The sequence below is a fragment of the Pteropus vampyrus genome, unplaced genomic scaffold (assembly GCF_000151845.1).
Source record: "Pteropus vampyrus isolate Shadow unplaced genomic scaffold, Pvam_2.0 Scaffold2, whole genome shotgun sequence".
NCBI classification, from domain to species: Eukaryota; Metazoa; Chordata; class Mammalia; order Chiroptera; family Pteropodidae; genus Pteropus; species Pteropus vampyrus.
Window position 1 is genome coordinate 7,087,883 of NW_011888783.1, and position 15,947 is coordinate 7,103,829.

Here is a 15,947-nt window from a genome sequence, read left to right on the forward strand (position 1 = left end):
AATTATGACTATTATACGCCAATAATCTGAAAATGAAAATAGAAAATCTTTCACCAAGATTCATGGAAATAACTTTATAAAAAAATAAAAGTACAATTCAGATGTTAAAGATGATGGTTTAAAGAGTTATTGTATCTTGGGGTCTTATCTAATATGAGAAACCCAACAATTTCTGGAGTGCTAGTCAGGATAAAATTTAAGAAGTATATTATAAAGTTCAATATATTGAAGAACCAGTTATAAAGGATATTGATAGGAATTGAGATTTCTCCATATGTGTAAAGACCAAACGTATACAAGAGAGAAACAATAGCCATTAACGTATACAAGAGAGAAAGTATCAGCTATTAATGTATACCAGAGAGAAAGTATCAGCTAATAGCCATTAACGTATACAATAGCCATTAACGTATACAAGAGAGAAAGTATCAGCTAATAGCCATGTTTCTATATCTATTACTTTACAGGAAACAGCTCAATTATTTAATTTTATTTGTAAATTAAAATAGTACCAAAGTGAGGGCTTTTTTTTTTTTAATGGGAGTTTTTAGTCCATTTTTCCATAGCAGGATGGTGTTAATGCATTATGGGAGAACCTCGGAAAGGGAAAAAGTGGAGGACAGAAGTCAGTGTAGAAGTTGCCCTAATGTCTTTATAGTCTTTCTTTCTTCTTATTATTGTTTGTTGTTGTTGTTGTTGTTGTTGTTGTTATTAGCCAGAACAACAGAATGCCAAACAGGAACTGGCTTAAGTGAAAGGCAACTGAAATATGTGGGAGATGCGGCAAACCTGAGAGCACGTGCCCTGTTTGCAGGCACCTGATTCAGTTTATGAGACCCCACAATCCTGATTTGTCTGCAGGTACCAACTTGTGACCTCTACGTTGTTCTGTCTGGCAGTAGCCACTTCAGTCAGATTTTAAACCCTAAGGAGCTTGGCTGGGTGGAATCCTAAAAGAACTCCCTCAAGGTGGGTGGGAGGGTGTTTCATATGTGGGCAAAGGAGCAGATTGGTGGAACCTGATAGAGTGCTAGCTTTTCTTTCAATTTAAAGCATCCTTGGTAAATTTCTGTTCTTGCTTAACATCAGACTTTAATCTCAAGGAGACTAAATCATAAAGTGTAATTCCTTATTTATCAATGTTTCCCTGAAAGGGCAATGAATGAAATTCTATGAGAATTCAGTCAGACCAAATATGAAGCCCATATCTTTCCTGTAAAGAAAACAACGAACATTCATGAGTCAAGGATTGGACTGATAGTCTCCTTTGGATGTTGACATATAGCTGTCAACTTCTTTTATATATTGACTTTTAGCTGTGATAAGATGTTTCTCTAGACCAAACCTGGGCTACTGACTTATAAACAAAGAACATCTTTTAAACAAATCCATTTCTGAGCCAGGGTAACCCTTCTATCATCAATAAAAATGATTATTTTTCTTTAAGAAAAAATTTAAAAAAACTAAAAGCGTACAACTGAGGAGCTTGTACTGAAAGAAAAAGTAAGCTCTTGATGAATTCAAGGAAATAGTGTGGTACCTAATTATAATTAAATGAAGACAGTTTGGGAAGAATTAATGTAATAAAGAATAGAGAGAACATCTTTTTAAAAAGTAGTTGACAAGTGAATTAATATTTGACAGAGGAAACAGTAATACAGCAAACACTATATTTGAGGACACAGACAAAAGAAAGACAAGGCTAAGTTTATACACAAAAGAATGATATAGGTTTCAAGCATGCTTAGGAAAGGCCCAGTTACATTGAGTGAGGTTGACATAGTTTTAGTTAGTTCCCTCTATTCTAGTAAAATGGATTTGTTTTTAAAAATAATTTTCCAGAAACAAACTTTACTAAGAAATCATATTTATTAGGCGAGTATCAAATACCAAGGGGCCCTACTCATTTCTGATGATATCATAGACAGTAGAAGGGTAAGGGAGTCACTCAGAATTCTTCCTTGTAGAATTTTTTGTAATGTTAATTAAAGCAACCTCTCAAAAAGAATGTAGCGAACCTCCTTCAGTGTCACTGTGTTAAGGACTGGAGAGGTTCGAGGGTGGGGGTAGCACTGGGGACTAAAAACATGAAGGGGATTGAGAGGACTACAAACTGTTACTCAGTATGATTTAAGTTATAAAATTATAATTATAGAATTACAGTGTTGAGTAAAATTATACAAACCAAGGGCAATGAAAATTCTAAGGAAATACAAGCTAATAGGGGCTATGATAGTTAAGAAAAAATCTTGAAAGAAAAAAAATCTTGAAATTCATAGACTGAAGAGAAGAAAGAGTATGCCAGCTTTGAGAGGCAAGATGAACAAAGGCACAGAAGCATTAAGATAGTATGTGTGAGAAAGTATAAAAGATCCTAACTGGAAGAAATTGAGGCTCTGGGTTGGAAAAAAGACTGGGAAGGAAGGATGGGGCAAATTATGAAGTCTCTTCAGGGAAGGAGAGCCTTCTGCCATTAAAATGAGGTTAAAGTACTAAACATGTTAACTTATTTCAGCTCTACCTTTTTCTCACTTTTGTGTGTGAAATAAAATTAGGCTCAAAACAAAATCATTTAGAAGTGTTCTGTAATGAGAATTTTGTCCAAGTTATTATTGGTTAAAATCATAACATATAATTAAATGCCAGCTGACACCAATAACCTTATACCTTTCAAACATATTTCTAAGTAAATAAAATATTACTAAATAGGTATATATCAAGTGTTATTTTAAAAAAATTAATGTGCTTCCATAAATTATAAATTAAGATAGAACTAAGAATCTAAATTATCTAGCCCTTGATTCTGTCCTAACCATACTAGATGAAGTTGCTTGGTATGCATTCTAAACAATACCTTAGTTCAGATGTAGGTTTAATTTTTTTTTCCTGTGAATGTTAGTGAAAATTAATGGACTTTGTATAATGTAGCACCTGACTTTAACAGCAAGAAGAAAAGTGCAAAGACAACCAACGTTAATCCAAAAAAATTGCTTTACCTTTTCACTTAACTTTGTAGTGTAGTATAAAGCACTGCTTCCTGGGATCATAGGCAGCTTAACCCCAAGAGGCAGATCCAGTAGTTGAGCCGCTCCGATCCCTGGAAAGTGGGTTTTGTGCGTACCCTGTCAGACACAATTGGTGAGTTTTGCCTTTCCTTTTAGGCATTACCCATTTAGGCTAATCTACTCTTACTTTAACCTAAGGAACGGAAGAGTATTACAGTCAGAATCGAAGGGGCCCGCCCTGCTAGACAGCCCTGAAGACCTCTCGGTTCCAAATCACCAGCCAGTTGCAGCCACCGCCACCCGCTGTGCCGCACGAGGCAGCAGAAGAGCAACGGTTACGTGGCGCGATGGTTAGGGAGCGCGAGACCTGTCTGTGGCTCTCTCTGCCTCGCCCCACCAGGCTGGTGACCCGGCGGAGGACAGTGACACTAGCCCTCTAGCCACTCACATCTCCACACTGCTGGGTGTCAGTTGCCAGGCTGCTGGTGGCTGTCTTGGTGGCAGCAACATTGGCAGCCTTGGAGCAGGCGCTGAGGTACAACTCCATAGTCTACCTGGGTCCCTGTATCCCCTGCCGCCCTCCCCTCTTGACTTTGCTTTCCCCCCTTCCCCTTCGTGGTCCCTCGATCCCAACCGGACCGGAATGGCCAGTATGCTGCGTTCTCAAGGCTCCACCCTCGCGACGTTCCAAGTCCGATCATAGGGGCCCCAGAAGGGCGGGGCCCTCATAGGGTTGACCCCTTGTGCTTGAGGCTTGGGCTCCAAGAGATGGAGAAATCAGTCGTAGGGGCCTGGCCTAAGAGGGCCACAGTTGAAATACAATTTCTCTCTGAAACCAACACCCCTCAGTCAAACCAAACCAAAATCACAATATATAAAGCTTTGCTGGCACATAGCTGGCTAATTTCTCCTGGCCTCCAAGGAGCTATGGTTAAAAATAAATTCCAGGAGTGATTGTACAGCTCATTCTAGGGCCAGAGATCTGGCTTTCTACATGGACACTATGTCCACACCCTGTCCCAGGCTCCCAAAACCGCTTACCGTTCCACATCGCACATAATATAAGTAGGCTTCCTTATGGGCTCTCTTCCTTCCTCCTGTCCATCTCCCTATAGTCTTCGTCTTTCTTTCTAGCTCTCTTCTTCTCTCTTCCACTTTCTTCTCTTCCTCCTATGGTTTCTCCTATATCCTTCTTTCTCCTTCTCTCTACTATCCAGCCCAAATTTATAAAGTGCCTGACTCTTTTGGGCCAGTCATTGAGTTGGGCACTGGGAATTCAGCAGGGAGTAAACTATGACTCCTTTCTTCAAGGAGCTAAGTAGACTGTGAGTATATTAAGGGCAGAGACTGTACCTGATTTCAGGAATTTGGTCTTAGCCTTCAGATTCCTTGGCCCACTGTCGTTCTCTGTTATTTCTGGGCATTTAGTAATAATACATAACATTTATTGAGAATTTACTAACTCCAGTTACTGTACTAAATACTCACTACATTTAATTTTTATAACAACCTTGCCAATAATTACTCTTTTTTAAAAAAATAAAATGTTAAGGAATGATAATCATTATTAAATCGTGTCCCCAGGGGCAGTTTCTTAATCAATACACTCTACTTTTACATCTGCTTTATTTGTTGTGATGCTGCTCATATGCTTAGGACTCCTAAATCTGAAACCTAACCATGGGATATAGTCCACTGCCAGCTCTCCGTGTGGATGTCCCACAATCATCTCAAATTCAATGTACTCAAATTTCAACCCATCCTCTTCACCAAAACAGGACAAAACAAAGTCCTATTCTTCTTTCTGTATTTCCCATCTCAGTGACAATACCACTATTTACCCAAGCTGAAAATTGAGAAATGCTCCTAGATATTTCCCTTTCCACTTATTCTCCACATTCATTTGCTCCCTTAGTCCTACTGATTTTATTAGTGAAATTTGTTGGTCCTCTCTTATTTATCTATCTCTGCAGTACACCCAATCCCTCCAGTTAAACCACTTTTTTGGGTGGGAGGGCGGTCTATGTGATTACCATACCTTATAACATCTCCCTGCTACCATTCATCCCAACAATTCATCTTTTATCTAATTTATCTTTGATGCCACTTCCCTACCCTACATTAAACCCCTCGTTGCCCCCAGGAAGACTTGGCACAAAGCATATAACAGCCTCTGTGACCTGGTCCCTGTATTCCTTTCTTATTGCTGCCCTGTCATTACCATAATCTTAGAGGCTTAAAACAACACAAATGTATTATCATCACAATAATTGAGGTCAGCAGTCTGAACTGAATCTTATTGTGCTGAAATCAAGGTGTTGCCAAGACTGCATTTTTCTGGAGGCTATAGGGCACAATCTATGTCCTTTCCCTTTCTGGCTACTAGAAGCTTCCCTTTTCTCCCACTGCAAATCCAGTCTGTAGCATCTTCAAATCTCTCTCTGACTCAGACCTCTCCCTCCCTCTTTCATAATTAAAAACCTTTGAATACCCTGGGCCCATCTAGATGACCTAGGATAGTTTTTTATTTCAAGGTCAGTTGATTAGCCACCTTAATTCCATCAGCTATCTTAATTCCCCTTAGCTATGAAGCATAACATTCGCAGCTCTTGGAAATTAAGATATAGACACCTTTGGGGGATAGCGTAATACTGACCACAGCCCTTTCCTCCCTTTCTAAGACACAACTTTCCTATACCACCTCTCAAAATTAAACCTGGAATGATGCAGAACTGATTGCAGTTAGTTCCCTACACGGAGCCTGCTGATTTGAGTCTCTGTGTCTCTGCTGTGCTGTTCCTTCTGCCTGGCAGCCCTTTGCACATCATTCCTTGGCTAATTTTAATCAACTCTGGTAAGACTTTCTGATATTCTAAGCTTTTGCCAAATTCTCTTCCTCTGTGATTTCCTCCATACAGGACTTTTCACATTACGTCAAAAATATCTCTTTACCTGTCAGTCTTTCTTTAACAGAATGGAAATTCTTTGAGAGCAGGTATTGGTTCATTCAACTTTATATGCACAGCAGTTAACATAGTGCTTAGGAAGCATTTAATGAATCCTGAGTATATTTTTGTTGTCCTTAGCTAAGTAGACTTGAATGAGTATATTTTTGTTGTCCTTAGCTAAGTAGACTGAAAGATTTTGATTTTGGAAGATTACTCTGGTGACAATATAGAGGGTGGATTTTTAGGGGAGAGACTGGAGGCCTGGAAGACTTCATAATATATAGTTACATATGCAAGAAACAATCAAGTACTGAAATAATGAGTCAAAGGCAATTGGAATGAAGGAGAAAAAATGTATTTGAGACAACATTGCCATAACTTTGGGTTCTTCCTCATTTCACCTACTTTAAAAACAATGGAGTTGGAGGAAATGATTGCTATTGTGAAGCTGACAAGGTTAGGTGACAAGCTTGGATTCTGGACAGAACAGATAAGCCAGAAAAATAAATGATTTTCCTAACACACACACACACACACACACACACACGCATGCATGCGCGTGTGCGCAGGTACACACACACACACACTCACCCCCACCCCCCAAATAGGTGAGTTCTTTTTATAAGGGAAGCAGTTGGAAAATGGGGCTAGGAAGGCAGGAATCTGTGATGTTTATGTGTAAAGAAGGGTTTGCTGCATTCTTGGAAATGTTAAAAGAGTATGCATCTGAAGTTTTATGAAGTTTCAGATTTTTTTTAGAGACTACATTTATTGGTATTTGCTTCATAACAAACCATTCATAAAGTTTAATGGCTTTAAGCAATTATTATTTCTCACAACTTTCTGTGATGGCTGGCATTTCTTTTGGCTGGGCTGGCTCAGCAAGGGCTGGATTATCTAGGATGGCTTCAGCTGGGATGGCTGGACTGGTTGGACTGGCTAGACCACTCTCTACTGATGTTCTTTTATTTTCCAGGTGATTAGAGCATGCTTTATTACATGGAAGTCTCAGGGTTCCCAGAATCAAGAGACAGTAAACATTAATGTGCTTTTGTGCTTTTCAAATCTTTTCTAGCATCATGTTTTCTGTTATCTGATTGGCCAAAGCAAGTTACACAGTCAAGCTCAGAGTCAGAAATGGGGGAAACTACCCAAGGGTTTGGATACTGTATGGCTTGCTTCCTTGGGGGGAGCCATTGCTACAAAAATCATTACAGTTCATTCTCTGACCTCTCTGATTCATTTTCTCCCATATTAAAAACAAAACAAAACAAAACAAAGTCTACCTCTCTTAAGACTACCAAAAGTTTCATTAATTTATGTTATCAGCTAGCTCAGTGTCTTCTGATCTATAGTCATATATCAGAGCAGCTCCTTAAACACTGCCTTTGTTAATTCAGAGATCTGTGTACTAAAAACTAAGTCGTATTAATTATAGCTGGGTAACAAATTTTCCAAAAACTTTATGCTTAAAACAACAATAAACACTTATTGTCTCTAGTGGTTTCTGTTGTTTAGGGGTTCAGACAAGGCACAGAGGAATCAGCTTGTCTCTACTCTGTGATGTTTGGAACTTCAGTGGAAGAATAAAGACTTAGAGCTGAATTAGCTCCTTCTAAAGTTACTAGGAAACTATTCTTTTGGAATCTTATTGTTAAGACTGTCAGAAAGGACAAGAATAGTCCAAGGTTAATTTTCTCCTCAATCCTGAGGTAAGACCTTCCCGTGTATTCTATGCAGTGCCTGGTGGGAACAGGCACTACTATTTCAAGCTCTTTTGTGAGTGCCCAGCACTAAAATCCTTTTGAGTGGTTCCTTTAGTAGTTCCCTCACACATGCATGCTGACCAATAGGCAAGAAGTACTCAAAGAAGACCTTTTGCACATCTTGGGAGTTTTTGTTCTCTGCATCTCTTGTCTCCTTAATTCTATGTCCCACATACCTTAGCTATTTGGTCTCCCTGGGTTTGGGACATACTGTGGTGTGGAAACTCTCTCAAGTCAATAAGCAGGGGCCATAGGAGGCCTCACCTCCTTTGTTTATTGTATCTGAGATCATTGTCCTGCATTGCCTAATGATGGTGGATTGAAAAACTCTTGCTTCATATATTTTGTCTGGCCCATAGAGATGCTCAATCAATGATATTTTTATTATTTGCATTATTTGACTGGCAATAATAGGGACATGATTAGTTTAAATAGTGAGTAGTGTGCCTCAGCTCTGGCCACTGTACCATATCTTCTAGCTTTTAATTATGGAGACATTAAAGGACTGGACTTTTTGGTTATTACAGATTTATTTTTTTTTCTTTTAATTGTTGGAATGCATCACCCCCACAATCCCAATCACTGTTATTAATGGGAGGATGTTGTATTTATTTGGTATGTTTGAAAAAAAAGTTTGAAAATATCCAGCAAAATTAGTATTTTTGCTGTAGGTATTAATCAGTAGCTACAATTTGTCTTTAAAATATCAGCCCTGGCCAATAGCTTGATTGTAACCTTGAGAGACCTTGAGCCTTGATGTACGCTGCTAAGTTGTGCCCAGATTCCTGAGGTACAGGAACTACGTGATAAAAAATATTTGTCACTTTAAGCTGTTAAATTTTGGGACGCTTCATTACATAGTGGTAGATAACTAATGCTTACTATGTACCATTCATTGTATTAGGCAGCTAGCAGGGTGTGTATCATTAAATCTTTTCATTAACACTATGAGACAGCTATTACAGTTCCATTTTACAAACAGGAAATATGGGCTTAGAGGAATTAACTTGCTTCTCCCTATAAAGCTCAAAATTGGCTTAGTTCTAAGGGATCCTTAATCAGCAATTATCCTTTCTCCTTATCATTTTTCAAATAAATGTAAATCTTTATTCTTTTTTCCAATTTTATTTATATATAATTGATATACAGTACTGTATAAATTTAAGGTCTGCAGCATAATGGTTTTACTTACATATATTGTGAAATGATTACTGTATTAAATTTGATTTCATCCATTATCTCATATAGATACAATAAGAAGAAACAGCATTAAAAAAAAAAATTCTTTGCAATGAGAATTGTTAGGATTTGCTCTCTTAATGACTTTTATATACATCATACGGCAGTATTAACTCTCGTCGCCATGCTGCACATCACATCCCTAGTACAAATTTATCTTATAACTGGTAGTTTATACCTTTTGACAATCTTGCTCCAATGCCTCCTCTCCTAAGTGTTAACAAACTGTGTACAGCTGTTCTTCGTATGTTGGATTCACTAGTATTAAGTTAGGGAAAACAATAGGAAATCAGCAATAAAACCACCACATGGGTATAGTTTCATCATCTATGCTGTGCACCGTTATGACCCTGACAGAGCCTGAAAGAGGCACGAGAGGCAAGTCATAAAAGGATTGACGTACTGATTACTCTCCTTGATTCTGTCTCAGATGTTAAAGATGCAATCTCTCCATTACTTGACATACTTCAATAATTCAATATGATCCCATTCATCTATTTACCAAAATCTATTTTTTATTTTCATTCGATTTATTAATTTTTCATGCTTAAAACAACAGAACACAAATTCACTACATTGTGAATTAAATATTAATTTTTCTGGCCCTTTATAGTTAACTACCTCTCTCCTTTTTCTAATGTAAGTATATTTGATCAACATGGCCATAGTAGAACATCCTCGTCATCTAGAAAGGAATAAGTCAAGTTGCAGGTCTTCAATACAATCTCTTTCTTAACTGGAGATGCTCCAGTAAAAGAAATAAGACAACCGAACCTAACTAATCCCCTTATAAACATACTAGCAATAATAACAACAACAAAGGTTTTCGCTAGTAAAAGAACATTTTTCTATGGAATGCTTTTAGCAGGATGTGCCTAAGTCTCTATAATTGCTTATGGTAAATAAACTGGAATATATGGATTTATGGATAATGGCTGGTTGGAAAATGTCACATAATCTATGTAACCCTCTCAGTATGAAATATAAATGTTCTAACCGGCTCCTTCTGTGAAAGTGAGGTAATTGTATACCTTAGAGAAAACTTCTGTGTTAACTTTGGCCTTGATATGGCATGATAGGACTTGCAGAACTACACTAGAGATCCTGGACCTCTCTATTTTACCTGTGTCTCATGATTCCATGTACCCTTGAATTTATTAGTAAAACTTGATACTCGGTAAGGGCTCTGAGTCATGTGAGTCTGAATCATCAATTTGACTCTTAATATTATATTAAATTCCAAGATCTGTTGATTTCTATGATAGTCCTTCTCAAATTTTATTCTATTAATCAGTTTGGTGTCCCTCAGAGGCACAGAATTTTCTATACGTTAGCTAATAACATGTGTAGGTAAAAATCTAAACAATAAAATGTAAAATAATTCATCCTTATTTCCAGATCCTAAGATGCTCAGTCAGAAGCAAAGAACAGTAGTCCATGTATCATTATATATGCATAAACATACCTTATGACGTATTTAGTGTTGAGTTCCATATGTTAACATTTTTCAATGAGCAGTATATTTTGAAGATCATTCCATATGAGCTTACTGTAATTTAATTTAGTTTTAAACTACACATTATGATATTTAATGCTGTAATTACCACAATTTTTAACTAGTATTCTATTTATGAGTCTTTAGATTTCTTTCTGTTACAAAAATTGTATAATAAATAGTCTTTTACATTGATTACTGGATTAAAGGGTAATTTATTTTAATCATTTTTTTCTTACCAGTTATCTTTGCACAAATGGAGAGAGACTTGATAAGGTACATGCCTGCTGTTAGCATCTTCTTTCTACATTGGATAGATATTTCTCATAGGTCGAAGTTTCAAGTAATGGCTAAACTAGTTTTTCTAACTTTTTTTGTTTGTTTATTTTGGAGACAATAGAGATTCTTTTCCTTAAATTTTCACTCTTTGTATTTTTTTATTTTGAAAACTTTGCTCTGCTAACTTTAAGCAAAATCACTGGATAATTTTCTGTTATTTTAAAAATTGTGTAAGTTTAGGGAGTGAGTAAAAGGAAAGCAGTGGCCAAGTTGCTTATTATGAAATAACCTGCAAAATATTATAATTTTTGTATCCTTTAAAAATTGAAGCAATATTTAATAATCAAAATAAGTATGTATGTGTGTATATGTATGCGCATAAATATACACACATATATACATATATATATATTTGGCCTAAAAGGTATCACAAATAAAAAATCTTGAACTTGTCTACCTGAATGTCCTAAAGAGTTAAAACAGTAGGCCTGAGACTATCTTTCAAAAAAGTCTGCTTGCAAGATTCTCTTCTAGGCTGGCATCTAGGAACTTGGCAGTTGAGCCATTCACAAATGAATAATACTGACTCGTACCTAGACTGGAAAAGCAATGTGGTTTACGCTGAACATATGTTTTCTATTTGAGAGTTTAGAATTGTTATGGGCTGGATTGCGTCCACCTAAAAATCACATATTAAAATCCTAACCCACAGTATCTCAGAATGTGACCATATTTGGAGAGAGGGTCCTTAAAGAAGTACTTACTTTAAAATTAGGTCATTAAGGTGGCCCCTAATCTAATACGACTAGTATACTTATAAAGAGATTAAAACAGACAGGCAATGGAAAGACCATGTGAAGACATGAAGAGAAGGCCATCTACAAGTGAAGGGGAAAGGCCTCAGAATAAACTAACCCTGCCGACACCTGATCTCTAACTTCTGGCCTACAGAATTATGAAGATATAAATTTCTGCTGTAAAGCCACCCAGTCTGTGGTACTTTGTTATGGCAGTCCTAAAAAACTAAATCTAACTAAACTAATGCTCTGAGTCTTTAATGGGCACTTTGGCAGAAATGTTGCATACATTTTAGTGCTGAGGAAAAGAGCGTGTTTGGTGTGTATTCTTCTGCGAGGCAGAAAGCATACAACTGAAGCCTGTGCATGAATTTCTCCAGCCTCCACCTGAGTCTTTATTTCTTGCAGATCCTGTTGTGTGTCCTTTCACTGTAATAAACCTTAGAAATGAGCACAACTATAAGGTCCGGTGATCTTACAGGTCCCAGAGACACTCACCCACCCAGCACGTTCTAATGAATCAGTTTTGAAATCTGAGTAGTGTTTTTACATTTTTTTGGCTAATAATCACTCTTCCTTTTTTTTGGCAGAAATTCTGCATGTCTAAATCTTGGTTGTTCAGCCTTACTTTTAACTGAAACCAAATTTGGGACTCTGCATAGAGTTATACTTGTCAGTCTCGACTTGTCTCATCACAGTAAAATGAAAGTTCTTTAGGGAAGATTTTTGTCTGTCTTGTTCGATGTACTACACTTCAATAACTAGAACAGTGCCCAGTAATTATTATTAAATATAAAGGACTCAATAGTAAGCATTCAGTAAATACCGCTTCAGTAAATGAATGAATCTATTATCTTTTTTTTTTTTTTAATATTTATCTTTGAACATCGATCCTACTAATTGACACCGGCTTTTTTTAGATAGTGTCTCACATTTTTAACCCCTAAGTTATTGTTTTCCTACACAATGTTAAGAACATGAGCTATGGAATAGTAAAAAATTGTGTTATGGCTTCTCATTCCTTTCTCTCATCCATTTATTTGCTTAATGAACATATACATCATTAAATCTGTAGTGTTCTTTTTTTTGACTGCAACAGAATATTTAAATTGTGACTGTTCAACTTTTATACACACCAAATATTACAAAATCTATAAGTATCCGCAGATTAAACCTGGTACAGGACCTACTGATCTGCATAAAGATGTAGTTATTTTGTTAAATGGAGGATCAAGTAAATGTTAGTAACTTGTGAAATTAATTCAGTGGATCAACAGCAGTGTTTTTAAAGATAAAGCAAAAGAGAAAGGAGAGAAAATAATGTCTTTCACATTTAGAAAGAATATTGCTTTATACAAATTTGTTTTAGTCATAGCTGTATAATTTACATATTTTGCTTATTTAAATATATAAGATATATAATGTGTGTATTATAAGTTTAAGGAAGGAAAGATTGAAAGTGACACAGGATAATGGGTTATGAGTGCTTATATTTTAATAAAAATTTCTTAATAATAAAGACCCTTCAACATTGTAGAACAGAAAATGTTATTGAACTTCATTTTAAAGAACACATCTATATTACAAATAAGGATATAAAGAATCAGTAAAATAAAATTATCTTCCGGAATTTCACATTAGATCAGTGGGGGATTTAAGGTTATAATTTAAATCATCTGTCAATTTTCCATCAAATCATAGAGCTTAAGAGAACCTAGTACTTTATATTGTCCAAGCGTGTAACTTCGGATCTATTCTACTCATTACACAGAGACTGACATCGAGTTAGGATTATTTTTCAATAAACACATTTGTTATAGTAAGTGCAATCACTATAGAAATGTGTTCTTTTAATTTTTTTTTAAAGAATGACTATTCATTTAAATGATTGATAAACATTAAGTAAATGTTTATTAAATTTATCAATAAACATTAAGTAAAGTGCCTCTAATTATATTTATGCTATATAATCACTTTTTTTTTCTTAATATTGAAGTAAGAGAAATTTGTTTTTGCTAGCATGGAATAATTGTCACCTTTTCATGTGGTTGCTATTATTACTATTCCAATATACGTGTTCAGAATAAGCACCAATTGAAAATATTACTACATCGTTATCATCTTTTGCCAGCTGGTCATTTATATCAACGTTGCAGGGGATCACAGGGTTACTTCAGGAAGCAGCTTATCAGTTAGGGTTTTTTAATTTGGTTGGTTGTTTAATTTTTCACCTAATTATTAAGCAGTCTGAGAAAAGTTTCAAAAGTAATGAAGGCGAATATAAAAAAGACTTAGAAGACATTCTACAGAAGAAGAAAAATCTCCATTATTTTCTCCTTTATTGGAGGCTTTTCTGTCTGAATTCCACCTTGTCCGATACTAGGATCTCAGTCCTGTTGTACCAATGTTTGCATATGTTTGTCATACTGTTGCCTATCTCTTTATTTTCAATCCTTTTGAATCATTTAGTGTTAGATCTGTCTCCGACATACAGAAAACAATTGGGTTTCATTTTATGGGACAATTTGAAATCTTTTTAAAATTTAATAGATTAACCCATATAATCTATTTACATTTAAAGTGATTACTGATAGGTACATAATTACTGCCATTTTATTATTTGTATTTGTTATTTCTTTTTTACCACTTCTCTTTTTAAAGAAGTCCCTTTAACATTTCTTGTAATACTGGCTTGTTGGTGATGGATTCCTTAAGCTTTTTCCTGTCTGGGAAGCTCTTTATCTCACTTTCCATTTTAATCATAAGCCTTGCTGGGTAGAGTATTCATGGTTGTAGATTCTTGTTTTTCATAACTTTGGATATTTCTTGCCATTCTTTTCTGGCCTGCAAAGTTTCCATTGAAAAATTACCAGACATTCTTATAGGGGTACCCTTTTAAGTAACTAGCTGCCTTTTTCCTGATGCTTTTAAGATTCTCTCTTTGTCTTTGAGCTTTGGCATTTTAATTATGATGTGTCTTGGTGTAGGTCTGTTTGAATTCTTCTTGTTTGGGACTTTTTGTGCTTCTATGTCTAATTCCTTTGCCAAGTTAGGAAAGTTTTCTGTCATTATTTCTTCAAATAGATTCTCAATCTCTTGCTCTCTCTTCCTTTGGGTACTCTTGTGATCCAGATACTGTTACGCTTCATGTTGTCCCAGAGGTCTCTTAAACTATCCTCATATTTTAAAATTCTTTTTTTTGTTTTGTTTTTCTGATTGGATATACTCTACTACCTTGTCTTCTAGTTCACCAATTTGATCTTCTTCAAATCAGCTTTGCCCAATCTACTGTCGAATCCTTCTAGTATTCTTCATTTCAATTATTGTATTCTTCATTTCTGTCTAGTTCTTTTTTATGGTTCCTGGTTTTTTTTTTTATGCTTACTCTCTCTCTTTTGAGGTTCTCATTGTGCTCATTCATTCTCCCCCTAAGTTTGTTGAGCATCCTTATAACCATTATTTTGAACTCTATCCCTAGTAGGTTGCTTGCCTCCATTTCATTTAGCTTATGTTCTGTAGTGTTCTCCTGTTGTTTCATTTGTGGCATGTTTCTTTGTTTTCTTATTTTATCAGCCTCTCTGTGTTCCTTTCTATGTGTTAGAAATATTTGTTTCATCTATCAGCCTTGGCTAGATGGCCTTATGTGGAAGGTGCCTTGTGTGGCCCAATGGCGCACTCTCCCTGATCCCCTGTGCCGGGGGCTCTGGATGTGAACTTTGTGTGATTTGTATGTGATCTTCTGTTGTTGCTAAGACTTTATTGGTGTTAGTACATCAGTGGATTAATGCTCAGGCTAATTGTGGGAATTGGCTGTGCCCACAGGGTAAGAGTTGCTACTGTGTGAGGGCTGACCCCACTTAGTGGGATTTGCGTACTTGTTGCAACTTGTGTACTTGTTGCAACTACCCTTTGTGTGTACTGCTTATGAATTCAGCCGCTGCCTTTGATCGCTCAGAGCTACCTAGTGGGAGCTACAAAGTGATCTGCAGATGGTTGTTACCTATGCTGTATCCATAGGTAAGTGGAAGAGACAACACTGTAGGTAGAGGTCCAGTTATCCCCCATCACTGACCTAGGGCAGTTTAACAGAGGGACCAGTGCTCTTCAGGGCCTGACACTACTTGTCAGTTGCCCATGAGTCTCTGAGACTGGAAGAGTCTCTGAGTGATATGCGTGTTGGGTGGTTCAGGGATCCCGGGAATCTCCTGGATCTAAGGAGTAAATGCCCCACCTGCCACTGCAGTGTCAGTTTACATGCCAGTGCTGTCTCTGCGGCTCTCTGTACAAGTTTCCAATCGTAGCAAGGCCAGCTGCTGCCCACCTCAGGCTTGCAAACACCCAAGCTCTGTTTAAGAAACACTGAAGCTCGTGGGCGTGAGTTTGTGGTCCTCCACCAGATGCTTCTCCTGGATGGGCCA

The 15,947-nt window shown here is 36.7% G+C and overlaps 1 protein-coding gene across 1 annotated transcript in view; it reads right to left on the reverse strand.

The window, feature by feature from the left end:
• Nucleotides 1–3,552, reverse strand: part of FSIP2 (fibrous sheath interacting protein 2) — an 87,791-nt gene extending 84,239 nt beyond the window's left edge. Inside the window, exons 1-2 of the mRNA XM_011359918.1 lie at nt 3,454–3,552; nt 2,997–3,122 (exon numbers count right to left, since the gene is read on the reverse strand). Coding sequence (XP_011358220.1) covers nt 2,997–3,122; nt 3,454–3,552 — 225 coding nt within the window. The remainder of the gene's footprint in view (nt 1–2,996; nt 3,123–3,453) is intronic.
• Nucleotides 3,553–15,947: the final 12,395 nt, after the last annotated feature.